This window comes from Netta rufina (assembly GCF_964035555.1).
Source record: "Netta rufina genome assembly, chromosome: 1".
Taxonomy (NCBI): domain Eukaryota; kingdom Metazoa; phylum Chordata; class Aves; order Anseriformes; family Anatidae; genus Netta; species Netta rufina.
This window is the reverse complement of record NC_140123.1, coordinates 70416591-70435601: the sequence shown is the minus strand read 5'-3', so window position 1 is coordinate 70435601 and position 19011 is coordinate 70416591. Positions and strand designations below refer to the sequence as shown.

General features: G+C 42.9%; 2 protein-coding genes across 4 annotated transcripts in view; one reads left to right on the top strand and one right to left on the bottom strand.

The window, feature by feature from the left end:
* The window catches only part of CYFIP1 (cytoplasmic FMR1 interacting protein 1), a 62181-nt gene that overhangs the window by 31681 nt on the left and 11489 nt on the right, over positions 1 to 19011 (top strand). For all 3 annotated transcript variants that reach the window (XM_084301294.1, XM_084301295.1, XM_084301296.1), the window contains 4 exons: positions 1012 to 1211; positions 7746 to 7833; positions 16306 to 16449; positions 17980 to 18070. In XM_084301294.1, the coding sequence (XP_084157420.1) occupies positions 1012 to 1211; positions 7746 to 7833; positions 16306 to 16449; positions 17980 to 18070 (523 nt within the window). The remainder of the gene's footprint in view (positions 1 to 1011; positions 1212 to 7745; positions 7834 to 16305; positions 16450 to 17979; positions 18071 to 19011) is intronic.
* Positions 11844 to 12518, bottom strand: LOC311219902 (fibronectin type III domain-containing protein 9-like; the record flags this gene model as incomplete). Its single annotated transcript, XM_084303239.1, has 1 exon — positions 11844 to 12518. The coding sequence occupies one exon, from the start codon at positions 12516 to 12518 to the stop codon at positions 11844 to 11846; it is 675 nt and encodes a 224-aa protein (XP_084159365.1).

Sequence of the window (19011 nt, the reverse complement as noted above, 5' to 3'; positions counted from 1 at the left end):
TCTTTGTTTTTCTGCAAAAATCATTTTTGCTGAAAACGACTTAGTTTCTTCAGTAAGAAGCTGATACTAATAGCTTAACTAATAAATATTTTCTGCAGTTCTACAAGTTAGATAAGTTAAGTGAATTCAGTTGAAAGACTGAGCTATTTTAGCCCTCAGATTGGACTCAGCACTGTCATAACCATCACAGTGGTTCTTTTGGTTTGCTTTCTAAAAGTAACTGTCACAGGTTTGAAAACCCTTTGAGAAGTGGAGCTATAAAATCAGACCCTGTATGGGAAGATGACCAGGAGTTTGCACAGCCAAATAAAGCCCAGTTTCCATTGGACATTGCTTCATGTGTGACGGCACAAATATGTCACTGCCAAATAAGCAATGCTCATTGGTATTTTTTTGGAACAAGAAGTGGTGTTCTCTTTTTGATTCATGGGCTGTTTTGTGTGTGTGGCCGTGTGGTTTTTATTTATTTATTTATTTATTCGGCACCTACAGGTTAAAAGTTCTTTGCATCTTAGTGCAGTCTTTACCTGAGTAAACCGAGAGAAGGATTTATGGTAAATCTGACGTTATCCTTAGTAGCGCTACTACAAGAGAGAGGTCACCAGTTCCCCCTACCCAGCAGAAATGACTTTGTGATAGCTTGAGAGGTAGGAAATGCAGAAGCTGTCTCTTGGCCTTTGTCTGATCCCATTTAAATGTTGGAGTTTTTACTTTCGCTCAGTGAAAGAAGAGATGGCACAGATCTGTGCTTGAGGCAGCTGCAGGCGGTGTGGAGGGATGTTACTGAATGCCCTCAGTGTCTCAGAGGGTTTGGTGGGACACAGATATAAAGCAATACTGAGAGCACAGATTCCTCCCAGCTTTATCATTAAAGTGAGAGATGGGAGAGCAGGCAGTAGTTCGTTTGGACTTCTAGTCTATTCATCAAGGTTTTTTTATGTACTTCGTTTGAGGTTCTCCACTTTATTAAATGTGCTGCTCATTTTCTTTCCTCTTGCTTGTTTTTTGTAGGAGCTGGATGGCTTGATAGAAATAAACAAAATGACTCACAAGCTTCTGAGCAGATACATGACCTTGGATAGCTTCGATGCCATGTTCAGGGAAGCCAATCACAACGTGTCAGCCCCTTACGGACGAATCACTCTTCATGTCTTTTGGGAACTGAATTACGATTTCCTTCCAAACTACTGCTACAATGGATCCACTAACAGGTTGGCACGGCAGCCTTTTGTTGATTAAAAAGTTCTTTGACTCTCCTGCAACCTCTCTCCCAGCAAATGCTGACAAAGTCCATCACTATTCTTTCAGTGTATTTCCCACTCCTAATGCTCTGTGAGAAATGAAGGGGAATGAGTCATTTTACTAAGTGCTGTCAAATGTATGAAAGACACTTATTAGTCCACGGTAGAAGTGAAAAATCAACCTCGGCATCCAAATTCTATGACATTTTAATGACTCTGCTATGATATGCTGAAAATGAAGTGTGTCCAAAAAGCACTGCAGCGTGTATATCGGGAAGACGCTTTGGTAAATGGGATCCTCAGCTGTGAGATGATGAAATTAAAACTATATTGTTTGTTTCTGCATTAACGTGAAGAAAAAGGATTGCCTGCTGGAAGGGAAGAGCTCATTGTTTGCTGGATATGGTTTTATCTGTATTGCTGCTCTTTTCCATGTCTTTGGAACTTCTGGCTATTTTATTCCCACCAGTTGTGTGTTACTGAGCCTTCATAAGCCAGGGAAGTCTTGCAGTCTTGCTCTGAAGTGTGAGTCCTTTTTAGAGCAGAGGACACTCATGCGACATCATTCAGAGAAGCTGTACATTGCATTTCGTGTCATTTTTTTTGGTCTCAGGTGGTTTGTGCTGTATTTAAAAGTTTGGCTTTTCTAACTGAAAGCTTTTTTTTTCATTCACCTGATGTTAGCAGAAGACTCCAGGGTATCTGTAGTGTTGGGGTTTTGTTCCTGGTGTCCTTCGTTCCTGCTGTTGCAGCTGTTAAGGAGAGTGAGAAATGGAAAAAGGAAGCAAAAGGTGGGATCCACAATTTGAACGAGTGGCAGGCTCAGTAGTTGGACTTCCTGCTTGTGTGCTGTTTTTAGGATTTGTATTGCTTTTGGCTTTTAATTGGATTTTGCTGAAAGCCCTGTGAAGTGCCAGCAAAGTGGTATTGAACACTGAGCTGTAGGAAGAGGAGAAAGCCCATTCTCATCTCTCACTCTCTCCACAGAGCACTTCCTCTGTCCGACATGTTCTTGCTGGTTATGCTGTGGTTTAGATCCAAGGTTCTGTCAGGAGGCAAAAAAACAAAAAAGAGTGGGTTTTGTGTTTAAGGTTTAGGCAAGAAGCTTCTGTTACATGAATCTGTCTTCGTAGCAGTGTTGAATGTACTTCTGGGGAAGCTACCCTGTGTGTGTTGGTGTGTCTGGAAATCAGTATTGGGATATTCGGTGTGCTGTGTTAATAATCACATAAGCATAATATTAAAAGAAAGTTTTGATGTGGCGATGTTTCATGTGGCAGCCACAATGAATGATGTTCAGTAGCTCCTAGAACAGCTTAGCATCTGTCTATCCCACCTGGAAAGATTGCAGTAGTGCAGAGCGCAGTGCTCAGGAAGCACGTGTAGCTGGCCAAGGGCTGCTGCTTGTCTACTTAAAAGCTGTATGCACAAATCGAGTTAGGCTGATCCTCGAGCTTGTCAGGTAGTTATATCAGGAAAATTAATTTCAGAGATGCTAAAGGGAGCCGGATCCCAGGCAGTTAGTATGAACTTTAAATTCTCTCTGTATTTAACTTAGTGCAGGGTATTGCGTGCATGTACGTGAGTACCCAGTGACAGGCTCTGTATGAGCCGTCAGCTCAATTCTTGACACTTGATAGGTAATGGCTTGTGTGAAGCACGTGTGAGCGAGGGAAGAAAAGTAACAATAAAAGGCTGGAAGAAAGAGGAGTGTGTATAATGAAAAGCAGAGACATTGCTTGGAGTTGGGCAGTGGAGGTGGAGGTCCCAGGAAAGGTGTAGTATCTGTGCCTTGCCTTTTGTTAATTCAAGTACAGCTTGCATGTCAGGATTGTTCTTTTAAAGCCAGTGTTTTGGGCCAGATTAACTTGTGCCCAGTACCTTTTGAAGCTCTTTCCACGAGAATACTTGAACTTGATGATTTCAAATATTCATAAGAGTTCAAATTTTTACAAGGCCGCAGGTTTCATACAAAGGCTAGGGTTGTTCACACAGAAGTACTGAAACATGTTGCATCTTTAACTACTTGAGATTTAGGAATTATATCTGATAATGTACGGAGATGAAAGAGTGAGGATCACTCTTTACACTTATTAAATTGCTAAGTGTCATTGCTAATTGGAGTTGCCAGTTTCTGAATTTTAGTCTCCTGGCTGGCTGCTCAGCTGCTGGTGAGGCGCTGTGTGGAGGAGGAGCTGGGAGATGAGCAGGAGGACCTCTGCGGGTGGGCAACAGCAGTGAAGCCCAAGGGTGTTTTTAATCTGTTTGTTGTCAGGCAGGAACGAGAGGGAACAGGATTGTGGTTAACAGCATGAGCACGAGAGCTGCAGTAGTGGCTGAGGCCGCAGGACTCTCTGCTCATGCATCCTGACCCTGGCAGCAGCCACGTGGATGTCGAGTGTTTCCCACTTGTCTTTTCTGTGCTGCTTGGGACTCTTTTTTCAGGATCTTTCCTCGTGTTTCCCTCAGTTGTACGTTTTTCCAAGCCAAAGGTCTTTCTGCACCATGAGTCTTTTTCACGCTTATGCCCAGATCTGTACTTTTTTCATTCCCCTGTATCTTTGTGGAGATAGGAGGACTGGGACTGTCCAGAGGAGTCAAAAGGCCTGAGGACAGCTCCCAGATTTTTCTTCGTTCCTTTTCCAGTGTTTCTAGTCACGTTTCCCTTTTCTGTCATGTTTTCTTTCTTTACTAATCCTGAGCTGATCTTCTCCTTCCATGATAGCATGTTTTGTGCTCAGGGCTAACAGAGTGAGACGAGCGTGAGACAACCTGGGTGTTTATTTGGATTGAGGGTTTTCTGGATTTCCTTGAAGCACTAATACAAGCTTCCCAAGACAGTAGTCAAGCTTCGCTCATCTCAAGTCCTCTCAACACATTATAATGTTACAAACTACAAATCTGTATTCTCTGCTAAAAAATCATGGGTATAGCACTCTTTTAAATGCAAGATGTCATGTTTTTTGTGAGGATACAAAGTTACTACCAAATGAACAAAAAGATCAATTTTTCCTTTCTACCCCACCTCCAGCCTTTCTTCCCCCTTCCTTTTACAAGCTCTCTCTCTCTCTCTCATACTTCTTTTGAGACTAGTTTTCACAAGATAACAGCTGTTGTCTTGTCTTGTACATACCGTGTGATTGTCACTGCTCAGAAGAGTTTCCAGCCCTCTCAGACACTGCTGGAGCAAGTCTGAAAAGCCGCACTGGCTTTGGAAACGACTAGTTTCTGCTACAAAGAGCCAAATGGTGCTGTTGTGTAGGCTGACGTAAAGTAGGGTGGTTGTAGTCAAACAGCCCATCATATTTGACAAGCATGTTATCTTCTCTTGCTTTAAGAAACAAAAAAATCTTTCTGCCAGGAGGGAAGGCCAGAAAGAATGGGGATAGGGATAGAGTTTTAGGTAGCCATTATTCTTTCGTACTCTTTCATCTTCTTGTTTCCTTGTGCTTCAGTTTTTAGGCTCCTGTTCTCTCTCTCTCTCTCTCTCTCTCTCTCCCCTGAATATTGCAAGAATGTTTGTGTTTCCTTCATGAATGATAATCTGACATTTGCTGTTTAAAAAGATTAAGGCAAAGCGTCTTTGCAACTACCCAAAGTCCAAAGCTTTCTTTTCTAGCTACATATACACCTCATTTTGTTTGCTTTTTCTCCAGTAGCACCTTCCTTGAGTGTTAACCAGTGCTAATTCTGTCCATCTTCTCACCCTCCCTCACATCACCCTCTACTCCCCCCCACAAGCACCCGCTTTACAGCAGTCTTCCCAGCTGTTTAGAAAAGGTTTGGTTGTAAAACAGCAGAGGATGTGGATGATCACTGTGAGATGAAGTTCAGAAAGTTTGAGGCTGCCTGTTCTTGTGCCTGCAGTAGCAAGGAAGTGGTCTCATTGACCAAAGCAGCACCTCTCAGATTTCTCCTTATTTTCTTAAATAGATGTTGGCAATCAGCTTGTGAAGTGCTCACTATGAACTCCTTCCTGATAGGCACCCCAGAAACACTGATATGAAATTATTTCATCCCTAAAATGTTTACTTTGGGGCTCAAGTTTCCCTTTAGCAATCATTGCAAAGCTCTGGTAAGCCAGCAGGCTTTTCATCGCTTAATCTGCTTTGGCTGCTTACAACCCATGTTGATTAAAATAAGTTACTATGAGATCATCAGCAATGATTAAAAATGATTATCTCGTAACATGCCAAAACCTGCAGCCAGCAATATTGGAGGGAAAGTACAAATTTTGCCTAGTTTTATTGTTGGTATTCCAAGAGCTAGCTCTTCAATCCTTGAAAGAGGTATTTCTGCTTCTTGAGGAGGAGCAGGAGGAAGCCAGCCTGCAGGATGCCAAAAAGAAAACATACCTGCACACTGAAAAAGTTTGAAGAGGAGCAGGTGATGCTGAACTGTAAAAGTTTCTCTGAAGCTTTTAGTGTAGTGGGAAGGAATGTCTAATAGCTGAGTGATATATTGGCGTTAGTCACACACCTCCTAGAACGATGCAGCCTATTTTCCCTGTTGGTTCTTCTGTACTTAGTCATAGCTCCTCTGTAAGATACCAAAGAAGTGTCTTGCTGTCTCTTGCTCCTACTTCCTTTTCATAACCTCTTCCTTCCTTGGGGTATCTTTCCCTCACACCCTCAAGAAGGTATAAAGTTAGCGTTTACTTCAAATCTTTAAGAAACTTCTAAGGTTGTTTTGTCTATAAATAAGGCTGTTTTGTCCCTTAAGGGGACTTTGTCTTCGAACACTAATGACATAGTAATCCAAATATGTTCATAATACCTTTTTGAAAAATGAAAGAAAAATAGTTGCAGCTCCCAAAGTCATGGGATGCACCCCAGTTTATAGTCTGAAATGTTCTTTTCCTTGGGAGAGAAGGGGAGAGAGGAGGGGAACTTGCAAGTTGAGGAAATCTAAATGTAAGGAGGTTTAACTAAAAAATTTAATATTTATAGTATCAAAACCAATACACATAGACGATCATCTTCAAAAGCTCTAGATGCAAGCACTTTCTGGACAAAAGTGTAAGTACTTTTGGAAAGACAAGGCTAAGATACGTATAAACAAGCAGCTGTGAAACAGTTGGCATGCCTGGTTTTGAGTGGATTAAAAAACAAGAAAACCTTGCCCCGAAGTTGTAGATTCTCAGAAGAATGATTCAGATTACTTAGGGGAAGAAAAGTAATGGAAATAACTTTAAACAACATGGTGCAATTTATACATGTTTGGGTGAAACCATTTTTGTTTAGCGTGGCTGTGCCAGTTTTCAGCTTGAAAATTTCTGATTTAAAAGCAGAATTTCTGATTTAAAAGGAGAAAGAGTACTTTCTAGGAAGAATGCTCAGTGAGTCATTTATTTTGTGTGTTAATTCAATTCAAACATTTAAAACAAAACCAGATTAGGGTACAAGTGTATCTTATGATGTCTTACTGTACTACAAATTTCCTTTCCTGAAACCTCCTCCTAAATGCAATTTGTTTAGACAGCTATCAGTTGCAACAGCTTGACCTGATACAAATATTTGGCGTACAGTTCCTAAATGACTGTTTTCCCACTTCCTTGTGCCTCTGCAGCTTTGCAACATTTACCAAGAGATCCTTTTCGCCAGGTTTAAAAAAAGAAAAAATAAATAAGCCACCCACAGGCACCTCTCCCCACACACACAGTTATTTTGCTTGGTTGAGCAAAGTGAAAGCAGAATGGGAATTGTAGAAGTTGATTAACTTCTTCCTCCACCAAAACTGTACTGTTGTAAAATGTGAATCGCGTGGTTCTCTGGCACTGTCAGAGCTCTGTTGTTCAGGAGAGGACCCAGATATGCAGCTTCTCAGATACAAGGGGACAGTTTGATCGTGTCTTTTGCAGAACTCCTCCTCTTTGTAGTTCTCTTCCCCTTACGATATATAGAGGTAATGCTGTTCATTAAAGGTGCTGTGTATTGCTACACACGGGTTAGAACATCAGCAAAGTAGGATGAAATGTTTGAAACGCTTGTTTTGCTACAAGGATTGTACCCTTCGTGCCTTTTTTTTTTTTTTTTTTTAAGGTATTAACCTGAAGTATTTCTCCTCTTGTGAGTTTCTAGGGGAGGAGGAGACGAGCACAAACCAGCCATTTAGTAGGAATGCTATCTGAAGCTGTCGTTATTCCTAAGTGCTTCATTTCAGAAGCACGAGGAACTCGCTTACTCTCTGAGAGGCTGTTACTGCTTTGTTGGGTGCTTCTCTTTTTGCTGGGTTAGAGCACTGTTGGGAAATGGACCCTGTGCAGCACTGGGAAGAAGGGGGTCCCAGTGAGCGATGGAGAATCACATGCTGAGTTGTGCCCAGGCGTTTGGGCAACGCAGGCTGTGCACTTCCCTGTTCCCAAGGTTGGTCTGAAAGGCAACTGGTCTCTGGTTTTCATTTTGGATGTAGACAGAAACAGCAATATACAGGCTAACAAGGTACGTTAGGCACACGCCTAATAACCAAAGTGTGAATAATTCTTTCTTTCTTTTGTTTTCATAGATTTGTTCGGACTGTGCTGCCGTTCTCCCAGGAGTTTCAGAGGGATAAGCAGCCCAACGCACAGCCCCAGTATCTGTACGGATCAAAGGTTGGATTTCATTCCCTTTGGTTTGCCAATATTTAAAGGCATCACTTTAATTATAGAAATTATGGAATGTGAAAGCTTTTAAAAAGGGACTTGCATGCAGTTTGTGACTATTTTCAGTTCAACATGCACTTTTTCCAGATTTTACTGTGAAGATCACCATATGTTTTAGCCAGAGTGTAAGCGATCGGTCTGATGGTTAGTCTTATTTGACACAGCTAAAAATAATTCCTTCCCCAACCACCTTGCATTGCAGTTGCTCGTAGTGTCAGAGCAGACTTGGAAAAAAAGAGCAGTCTGCTGGGGGAGTGAGAATGAGAGCCCATCTTGGGTGCAGCTGCTCCCTTGCTACAGTGCTGGAGATTGTGAGAGCAGGAGAAAAGAGAGCAGATAGGAAAAGCTGCTTTAGTTATTACCTGACTTAAATTGTACAATTGCGACTGACTGTCCTAAAGTATCTGATGTTAAGTGCTTAAATTATTTTAAAGAAAATGTAGCATTTCTTTGGAGTCTTCAACCTGAGGATGTCAGTCTTTTTTGATGAACTTGGCCTTCTGGCCATCTCATCTCCTGATCCTGTATCAGCTTCGTCTTTGCTTTGCCAATTAGGGGTGCCTAGAAGGTTTATGCAAGTTTCCAGTAGAAGCGCATGTGATTTGCAGTCATGTGCTTTGTGAAGCTACAAATTTTAGTCCTAATGAATCTGCTGCTCTTGTAAAACTTAATGCTTTAAAGTGCAGAAGAGTTGGAAAAGGATTCACATTTCTGTAGTATGGAACGATAACACCCGATCGTCTGGTCCTGTGAATGGTTTTTTATATAACTGTTCTCCAGCTGGGAACAGTAAAATATAGGCAAACAGGATTCTCTTACATTAGAGTTACTGTGTTCTTTACTATTTTGGGAATTCACCAGATGCTGTGTAAAGAGCAAAAAGCCCACTGAATTTAGTACAGATTGCTGACTTAATTTATCTAAGTGATGATACAGTGGGCTGAGGGAGAGAGGATTTACTGGAGAACCTTTTTTTTTTTTTTTTTTTCTCATCAGTCAGGTTACATTATTAAAATGAGTTTAGCAACCTTTACTCTGAGAGCTAAACATTTTTAGAAATCTGATTATTTTTCCATATTGCTATGAGCAGGAGCAATCAAAGGGGTTCTAAGATGCATTTCTGGAGCAAATTCAGTAACTAAATATGTCTTTGGTAGCAAATATTTCTGACCCTGTGGCTCTAAGTGTTTCTTGAATCTGGTGTGTTTTAGAGTTGAGGCTATCTGAATGGAATTTGAAGAGGACGTTTCTGCTTTATGTAGCAAGCAACCTTGGCAGGTTGGTTTTGTGCAATCTGTGGTGTTTATTTAGGTCAAGACAATGGCTTGGTGGTTTCCCGTGCAGGCACACGCTCATACATGCATCTACTAGATTGTGAAGCTTAAACACTTGCTGTGCAGAATTTTTGCACAAGCAAAATGCTTGCTTAGGAATAATTAAAGATCTTTTTTTAGTGTTGGTCTCAAGAGGTTCACATGTCAGATATTTCTACATGGTTCAAAGCATGTGATCTGTGTTAATCTGTGTTCCTGTTTATCGTAGACAGTTGAGTCCGCATTCTCTATTGCCTCTAATTTTCTGAGGGTGATTTCCATCTGATTAGCAAAACAAAAGCCCACAGACACGATTTACCTCTCCTGGCTAGCATGGGAGCAGAGCTGTCAGGTAGGAAGGAGCTTGCCTGCAGAAGCTCGTCAGCCATCTAAGGGAGCTGGCGTACCTTGAAAGCTCACTGAGTGTGGTCGCTGAAATCCCTTTACTCTGTTGAAATGTGTGTAGGATTAGCGGAATGAAATGAATGTCAGCAGACTGAAATTTGGAAATGCGGGCTGGAGGCATAAAATAATAGTGGATATGTAACAAAGAGCCTCTTCTAGGGATTTGAAAAAACACCTTCCAAACATTTTCACGTTTGTATGTCTTCTGCGTTATGTTTATCTGCTGCTGGTGCACAAATAAGCCACATTTGGCACCATGTTGCATCTTGGTATCAGCTTAGCAGTCACTTCAAATGTTTGCCCTTTATTATTTGAGTGTTAAAACTGGACAGTGAACTACCAACACACAGGATTGCCAGAAGGAGCCTGAACAGATCTGTAATAAAATGTTTGAGCAAGAGTTGAAGAATCCCGTAGCTCTGTGTGTGTGTAATGATCTTGAAAACCAGTGCAGAAGTCCTTAAATGACACTCTGTGTGCATTCCTCTTTTCTGGTGGGAGCAAGACAACCCCTTGCTTGCGAAATGATGTATTTATCTAAGCAGTGCATAGTAAACTCCCGGAGTGGAATGGGTTTATATTTAGATGACGGAAATCCCATTCCTGGGAACACTTCCATGTTTAGCTCCTTACCTTCTCAAGATGATGTGCACGCAAACACACACACATGAACACGTTTTGTGCTTAAACAGTACATTCAGGAGTTAAATCTCCTCAAAGCTGCTTTAAGACTGAGCTGCCCCTTGTGTTCTCAGTATGGGATACACACGTGTATAAATAATACACAAATACTGTGTAAATATATGGATAGGATTGCCTCAAAATCCACAGCAAGAAACAGAGATGCAGAAAAATAAAGTCTTTTCCAATGGCCCAAGATGTTGGTAGAGATGAGAATTTATGTCTCCTGGCTCTGTACCTTTAACATTAAAACAATATTTTCGCTCTCTTACAAACTCCTGGTCAGAGGAGTGTTATTAATTTAATTACAAGACCATTTGAAAGCATTTTTTCTGCCCCCTCCTCCCCAGCTACCCCTTTTGGGAAGGCAACCTGTCATATTGCCTTCATGTTCTGAAGAGAGTTTTTCAGGGCGTTTCATCAATCACCTGTTTTATGAATCACAGCAGCGCAGCGCTGTCATCTTCGCAGTTTATTTGAGATTAGTTTGTAAGACAAAGAGAAATGCTTGGCAGCTGGAGGAAATGCTGTGCAGGGGGTGGAGAAGGTGTTACTGCTGCCTTAACAAAGATCCCTTTGGAAGGTTTTTTCCTAAAATTAACGCTTACCCTTCATTTGGCACACATTTTCTGCATGTTTTACCTATCATGGGAGGAAAAAAGACGCATCAGACTGAGGTCAGCTCCTGCATTTCTAGCAGGATGAGGGCTGAGGTCTCTCTCCAGTTGTGGTAAGTGTTGCCCAAACACGGTAGCTGCAAAGCCCCATTGCCTGCTGTGAAATGTTCAGCCTGTGCTGAAGGAGCTGGGTCAGCGAGAGCTGGCTTTATGTGTAGGTTCCTGCTGATAGCACTCCACAAGGCCCGCAGTCACCGTGCCTCTTGGTTTTTAGAAATACCACATCGTGCAGCGTTAGTGAGATTTATTACGTTTTTACGGAACATAAATTCACTTCAGGGATTTCAGACAGAGTGACTTACACACACAAGCCAGACAAGATGCATCATTTTGCCAGGGCGAACAGATTTCTGTCTGAAGGGCTTTTTCTTGCCGTGACGTCCACAGGCGCAGTTAGATGACTAGCAGATCGGATTGGTACCAAAATAAAATGCCTGTTGGCGTGTTTTTACTTCCTCGCCCCCTTGGTCCTACAAAACTTACGGTATGGTTGGACAGAAACTTGCAGCTGATGGATGAGTTTTGTTACCTAAACTGAAGGGGGGGGAGGAGGAAGGACCGGGAGCTGCTTCTCTGAGCCCTGCTGCCTCTACAGGGAGTCACTGCGGTGCAGAAAGGAGCTTCTGGTGGGTGCTGAAGAGCTCCAAGTAAGACATCCCAGAGTTTTTCGCCGCATTTTGAAGCAGCAAAGTGCAGCAGAGAGTTATGGGCAGCCCAAACCTTTGCCTCTGAGTACTGGGGCAGCACGAGGGCGTCGGACGGGGCTGTGAGGGCAGCAGGCACAGATGAGCAGCCCTGTCACGAGTGGTGACAAAGCACACGATGGGGTTGAAGGACGGGGATGTCCCAAGCGGCAGGAGCTCTCCTCCCTGCCGAAAGGCTTCTAATTGATGGCAGAGTACGGCCCGGCCCTTGGCGCTCGCTCCCGGCTCTCGGCCGCAGGCCGGCAGGGCTGCTGGCAGGCTGACGGGTTGGCTATGATGGTGGCCAGCTGGATGCCACCCTCCTGCTGCTCCTCCTGGCTGTCCTGCCTCCCTCTGCCCTGCACGCTGAGCTCCTCGGAGGCTCCCGCTGCGCTTTTGGTCCACGTCTTCCCCGGGTCCCATTTGGCGGAGCCGGCTCGGCCCCGCGGGCCCTCGCGCCTCCTGCGGCACAGCAGGTGCAGGCAGCCGTAGAGGAGGACGGCGGCGATGACGAGGAGCAGGAGGCTGCTGGCCAGCCAGATGCCCAGCGCCAGCTCCTTCTTGGCGGTGCCGGCGGACGCCGGGTCGCGTTGCAGCGTGTTGAAGACCCGGCACTGGTCGCTGGAGGGGTTGGCGGACTGGCAGGTGACGCAGAGGATGTAGGTGGTCAGCGGGGTCAGGTTCTCCACCACGAAGGAGGAGCGGCTGGCGGGCACCCTCTCCTCCTTCTGGAAGCTTTTCCTCGAGTAGCTGGCCGGCGTGCTCCTCCAGTTGGGGTGGTACATGACGCTGTAAAAGCTGTCGGCGCAGCTGGCCAGCTGGGGCCAGATCACCACCGCCGTGTTCCCGGTGATGTTCTGGACGGTAATGCCCATTGCTGAGCTGCTCGGGGGGTCCTTCCCCAGCAGGGATCTTCAGAAGGGGGAGCTTAGTGTTTCCCAGGGAGATAACTGAGAGGTTGTGCTGCTGGGGATACCGCGTGGATCGTGATGCTCTGTAATTAAAAAAAAAGTAATTGAGTTCATAAGGAAACAGCTCTCTTAGCTTGAAACCGTCTATTTCTTTGCCAAGGCTAAAAACACACGTAGAGAAATTCAGCCAGAGCTGCTGCCTGTCCAGGTGATCAGTTGTATCTCATCTCAGTTGTATCCTGCCTCCTCGAGAGGTGGTGTATTTTGCAGGATTGGGATTTGGGGAGCTGCTTCCTTACCAAGGCATTTTCAGATTGCTCTGCCCATACAGTGGGGAACCAGAGGATGTTGGCCCTCAGCACCTCGTTCAAAGTTTGCCTCTGTCATTTTCAGCATACGTGCTGCATGCACAAGTGCTGCAGCCCCCAGAATAAAGTACCGGGTATTTTTCTCAAGAGGAATTTGCAGTTAGGTGGAACTGCGAAACAAAACAGTGCGTAGAAACATCGCAGTTTCTGTGCAGTTTCCTAAGTGCTCCTTTTAAGGAATAGCTTCCTTTTGGGACAAAAAAGTTGGCTTCTGCCTTGGTAGACTTTTAATTAAAATTGTTCCTTTATAACAAAACAAATACTAATAACAGCCAGTGGGTGTTTTCGTTTGGTTGGGAGGTTTGGTTTTTGCTTTGCTAGGGAGGTAACTTCTTGAGAAGAGCCTCCCTGAGCAATTCAGTCTGATCGTCTTTTGGTTTAATACTCGGTTTCCAGTGGCAGTCATCTGAAAGTTTTTTTCCACTGTGAAAGTTCCTTGCTTTTCTGGGTACGTAAATGCCAGCAGTAGCACTGTGTTTCATTGTTTATGACTTCAGTATAAAAATGAATTGTGTTTTGTGATGATCAGTATTAAGATGTTAAGTCTCCTGGCTAAATAACAATTTCCTGACGGAGAAAGCTCATAAAATTTGCTTGTAATATATTCTGAGATTATTCTGTAATTCTTTAATTGCATTTTACACTATATGGGAGGCTGGCAAAATATATGTTATTTTATTGGGACCTTGATAGTTGCGTTGCATTAATAATTCCCATTAAGTAGGAAAATTGGTGCTCAAGGCTTTTGGATTGTGCTTAGCTCTTCTCCCTGCTTCCCAGTCTGTTTATTTTCATTACAATACAAAACCTTAGGACTGATCTGGGTAGATGCTGCCTTTCTAATCATGCTCTATTTAGGAGTGTGCTCTTTTTGATAAAGCAACAGGATAAAGAAACTGAGTTTGCTATCACATAAACTTACTAGACAGACATTTTGACGTCTAACCAACTCCTGCAAATATTAAAATCAGGCACATTAGTAACATCAGCATTCCTACTTTCTCTTCTGTTTCCTTTTTTTAGTTGGTAGCTTCCAATTACTTAAAATTATATATATATATTTAATAGAACTCTTCCTTAACACTGTCTAGAAACAACAGCTTCTTCATCACAGCATTTTGTAAGTAGAGTGTGTGGGGTTTTATTAGTAATAGTAGTTTAATTAGTAACAGTAGGAATAGGTTCTGATTTTTTTATAGAACATCAGCTGTTAGATACATAATTACTGGCAAGTTAATGTTTGGAAACCACATTTGGTGTTTTAAAAAGTCAGTACTTACCATCACTTCCCGACAGAGCTTTCAGAACAGGATTTTCAGGTGCTGATGCAAAAATAACATAACCACTAGATGTTCTGTATCATTTCCCACAGGAGTTATTTGCTTCATGATCTCTGCTTTTTCTTCCCCCTGGATTGAATCCTCACTGCTTGCTCCTTTCATGTTTTTTCCCCGGTGCTGGTTGTGGCATGGCTTCTTCGTCTCTTCTACTGAAATTCATGCACGAGCACATCTTGTCTAAAGATGCCGTTTGCCTTGGTTTTCAAAGAGCAGAGAGGAGGACAATAATGTCTTTTTCCTCCTGTATTGCTTCCTTCTTGGACAGGGTAGTGCCAGCACATCCCTGTTATATGCTCCTGTGCCTGTACCAGTGATGCTGTGAGTGATTAATGCTAGCACTTGGATGACATCAGCAACTAGCATCTCTTTTTTTTTTGTTACATTTAAGTAGGGGAGGGAGCAAGCATAGCTGAAAAAACATTGAGCTCCCTCCCTCTTCCCTCCTCTCCTTCCACCCGCAGCCTTGTTACTGGCATTTTCCCTAAATGCTTTGGTTTTGAGCATCCCGGAGGTGTGTGCTGGTGTTCTCCAAATCCCTCGTCACAGTTCACAAAGCTCTGCTAACCCGGTGTTCACAGGTGGACCACGTTAGGCGCTGCTCCACGAAGGTTACATTAAAGAGAGATGTATTTTTAGGTGTGCTGACTTCTTATTGTTATGTATCGGCGAGTTATTCATGCTGGAACCACTCTTGGTGCTGTAGCTGAAAGAGTTTGGATACGTTTAACGTGCAGACCTACCTGACCGAAAACATCAAAGAGAAGGATGAAATCCTGCCTTTTGGCAGATAACTGTGTGTAAAATGCTTCAATCTGTTGGGATGTTTATCTGCAAGTGTTTTTGTAGCGTTTTACTGGTGTTCATTCCATTCAGTGCCCCAGATTTCCTTTCTGTAAGTGGAGAGCTATGCAAATAGGTACGTGGTATGTGAGGGACTGTGGCTTCAGGCTTCTGGCCAGCAGTGGCTGTTTGGAATTGAGCCTTTTTGTCAGCTCGGATCCAGCAGGAGTGTGAGCGTTGCATATGGAGGCTAATAATTAGCCCAGCATCTATTTTGGGTTACATGCACGGAAAAGATGGCTGGGAATTCAAAACCAGCTCTCCACCACAAAACCAACACGAGGACGCTGTCCTCAGAACAGACTCCACAGGCTGACAGAAGGCACCTCGGGCATCATCTGGAGCAGGGGCACCTCCAGGAGTTTGCTCAGGGCCATCCCCAATCAGATTTTGGACATCTCCAAGGACACAGAGACTCCACAGCCTCACCCTTTGACCACTGTAACAGTAGTAAAGTTTTTTTCTGATGTTAAAATGGATTGTTCTGACTGAAGGACAGAACAATCTGTCCTTGTAGGATGGATGCTCCAGCAAACAGTTTCTAAATCCCTGCATGGCACCGGTCTGTATACTTCTGCTCACTTTGAAGAAATACACGTTAATATGGCCAAGCACCTGACCCTTTTTATACAATTCCAGGAGAATTTCCATGAGGTTACGCCCCAGGCTTGGATTTGCTTTCATGCTGTGTACAGCTAAGACGTTTGAAAAAGAGAGATCCTTACTAATTAGCTGCAGAGTCCACTCACTGCAAAAGGCTGTTTTGTTTTTTTTTAATTGAGTCCTCAGAGGTTTAAAACACTCACTATGAACTGAAAATTGAAGTCACTTCTTTCAAGATGTTTTGTGCATAAAATGGGCTGTGTAGGAATAGAAGCTGTGCTCTGAGTTCATGTACTACTCAGCCTTTTCTACCTGTGGAAGCAGAAAAATATGAAAGTGGAAAATTTCGTGGCTCTATAAATGGCAAGTGAGGATACCTGGCTAACAAATATTGTTTAGAGGAACTCCCTTGCTGAGCAAGAAAAACTTGTCTTACAGAAGAGAAGATTTATGTTTTAACTTCCTGGATAGAGAGTGAGACACAAAGTTGTTGTTTAGTATTATTTTTTAATATGCTTAAAAATGCTGTCTAAGTGAGTTTATTACTAAGATGCAGTCAGATGAAATTTTCATTAATCAAATCTACTTTTCTCGTTTTAGGCACTGAATCTGGCATATTCCAGTATCTACAGCAACTACAGGAATTTTGTGGGCCCCCCTCACTTTAAAGTCATCTGCAGGCTTCTTGGGTACCAGGGGATTGCTGTGGTGATGGAGGAGTTGCTGAAAGTCGTCAAGAGCTTGGTATGTCAATTTTCTGTCAGTGTTGCTATTCCTAATGGCTTCTGATAGGAAATACCTTAAGAAAAGCAAAATGAAAGTAAGATTCCTAAGGAAAGTAAGATCTCGAGTAAAACTAAAGTGTTACAACTACTGAGGTTCAATATAAACTCTGTTTGAGAGTACCCAGTGCCTTGTGAAAGTAATAGATGTGCCTTGGCAATCTGAGCAGTGTTTTGAAAACCTTGGATTCGGGTTTGGGGAGACTCACACTGGTAGGACCTGGGTGAACTCAGGAAAAGTACAGATGTTTCAAATGAACTGATTTACTTTCTCAGAATATCTGGAGCTGGAATGTGCTTTCTGCCTTCCCTAACCTCAGGGCTTTCATTAATAACAGCATTGACAGATGATGCTTAACAACAAGGGAGGTTTAATCTCCACGCTTGATCTAGCAGAGGATAGCATCAAGCCTATTTAGAAGAGTGCTCAGACCAGATGTTGAAGAAGTTCTCCACACAGCCGTTGTGCCTAGTATTGGAAATGGCCTTATCTGTAACTAGAAGGAGACTGAGGGGCTGTTTGTTCACAGCATTGTTAATATCTGCATACAGCCATAATGCATTTAAGTTTAAGGTACAGAAATGGTCCTGTGTTCCCTGCCCTAGCTGCCTATAAGGAGCACACTGCCAAAATAATCCAGCTGTAAGAGGTGGAAAGCTGTAATATTCATAATCTCCCCTCACATACTTGACATACTTGGTAGCTTGTCTATTGTGATCCCCACCATGTTCTACCTACGCTTTTGAAATTCTAGAAAGGATGGACCCTGCTTGAAGGGATGCTGTGGTACCGTCTTCAGGGAAAGATGGGCTTTGAGAAACCTGGGGTTGGAATTAGATGGTCTTTAAGGTCCCTTCCAACCCAAACCACTCTATGATTCTGTAAAAACAGTCATAATTTTCTTGCTCTGGGTATTGGTTTGTTTTTGGGGGGGATTATAATTATTATTTGCAAATCATTTCAGTTCACTGAAGGTAGCATGGAGTGATTAGGCATTTGTAAAGGAGGCTGAAAGGACTGGGGGGAGGTATCCTGCTGATGCTTGATGCAAATGCTGAGATATAGGGAGATGTACGTATGTGTATGTGTCTGGAATGCCAAGTTAAGCTGTTACAGGCATACCTGGTACTAAGAATTGAAAACATTCAGATGAACTTTATTTTTTTTCACCAAAAATCAAAAGGTTGGTTAGACAGTAGAGACGGTCTGTAAGAAAGGATGATGATTTCCTGTACTTCTTTTTTTTTTCCTTCCTGGCTTCAGCTGCTCTGCCACTTCTCCCATGGCAAACCAGTGGCTAATGCCTTATGAAGGAACTGCGTTACAGTGCAACTGTATTCATCTGGGGAAGTTGCTTTTTCGAAGATGACTGACAGAGTTAAATGCATCATTTTTGGGCCTTGTTCAATCTACATGCTTTTTGAACACGACTGTTGTGAAGTTTCTCAGTTCATAACGCTGACATGTTAACAAGCACTTCTTTTCTCTTAGTTACAAGGGACGATTCTTCAGTATGTCAAGACCCTAATGGAAGTCATGCCTAAGATCTGCAGGTTGCCAAGACACGAGTATGGTTCTCCAGGTTAGTTCATGTTTGATGTTACCATAGCAGCCTTAATGAGATTATACTAATTACTGTCTTCTGGATCATGCCTACCTCTCTGTTCCTCCCTCTTCTTTGTCCCATTAATTAGCACTTAGTCTTTTTTTCCTAGCAAGAGCCATTAAAAGCTGGGCAATCAGAAAGTGCTTAATAAAGGACTGTATGGTGTTTTAAAACCTAGGTCCTTAGGGCAATAAAAGGGTGGCAATCTGTTGATAGAGAGGCAGCCTTGTGACATAATTGAACTTGAGCTGGGATGTTCAGAATAGTTCCTAATTCTAGGCTTTCTCATAAGCACGTTGAGCTTTTCCTTTGCAAGTTAGCCTCTTTAGCTAACACTGACTCTCTGGAAAAGCTTTCATTCCCTCTTGCCTTTACCTTTATGAAAGATAAAGGAATGATGCTCCTGAGAGGCAAACTGGTCCTGCCAGAATAGTTATGTCAGGATGTGCGGGGAGCAGCTTAGCCACCTAACAGGAGGCATGACAGTTGCAGAAGAAATGCCGTGGAAAGTTGCTTGCCACTATGGGGAAATAATTGGCTAATTAGTATTTTATCACATTGTTCGCTGAAATTCTGAAACTGCTTCCCCCCTTCAAAATATTCCTCCTCCACAATGCCTAATTAACACAAATTAATCTTTCCATGTGCCACCCACCTCCTGAGTATGTCTATTTTTCCAGAGTTGCTTAAGTTTATTAAATGCCACTCCAAGTGGAGTGGGGTTGTTTCTTCTGCTTCCCACAGCTTGCTCGACACTCATTACCAATGTTAAACGAAATCGAGGACTTACTGAGTGTTTCCTTCCTGTTTTTCTCCCTGGAGTGTAGAAATGGATGAATCATGGTAGTTAGAAGTATAAAAATAACCTATCTGAGGTTTTTAGCCACTCATTAAGGCCTGACCACAAAAGCAGCATG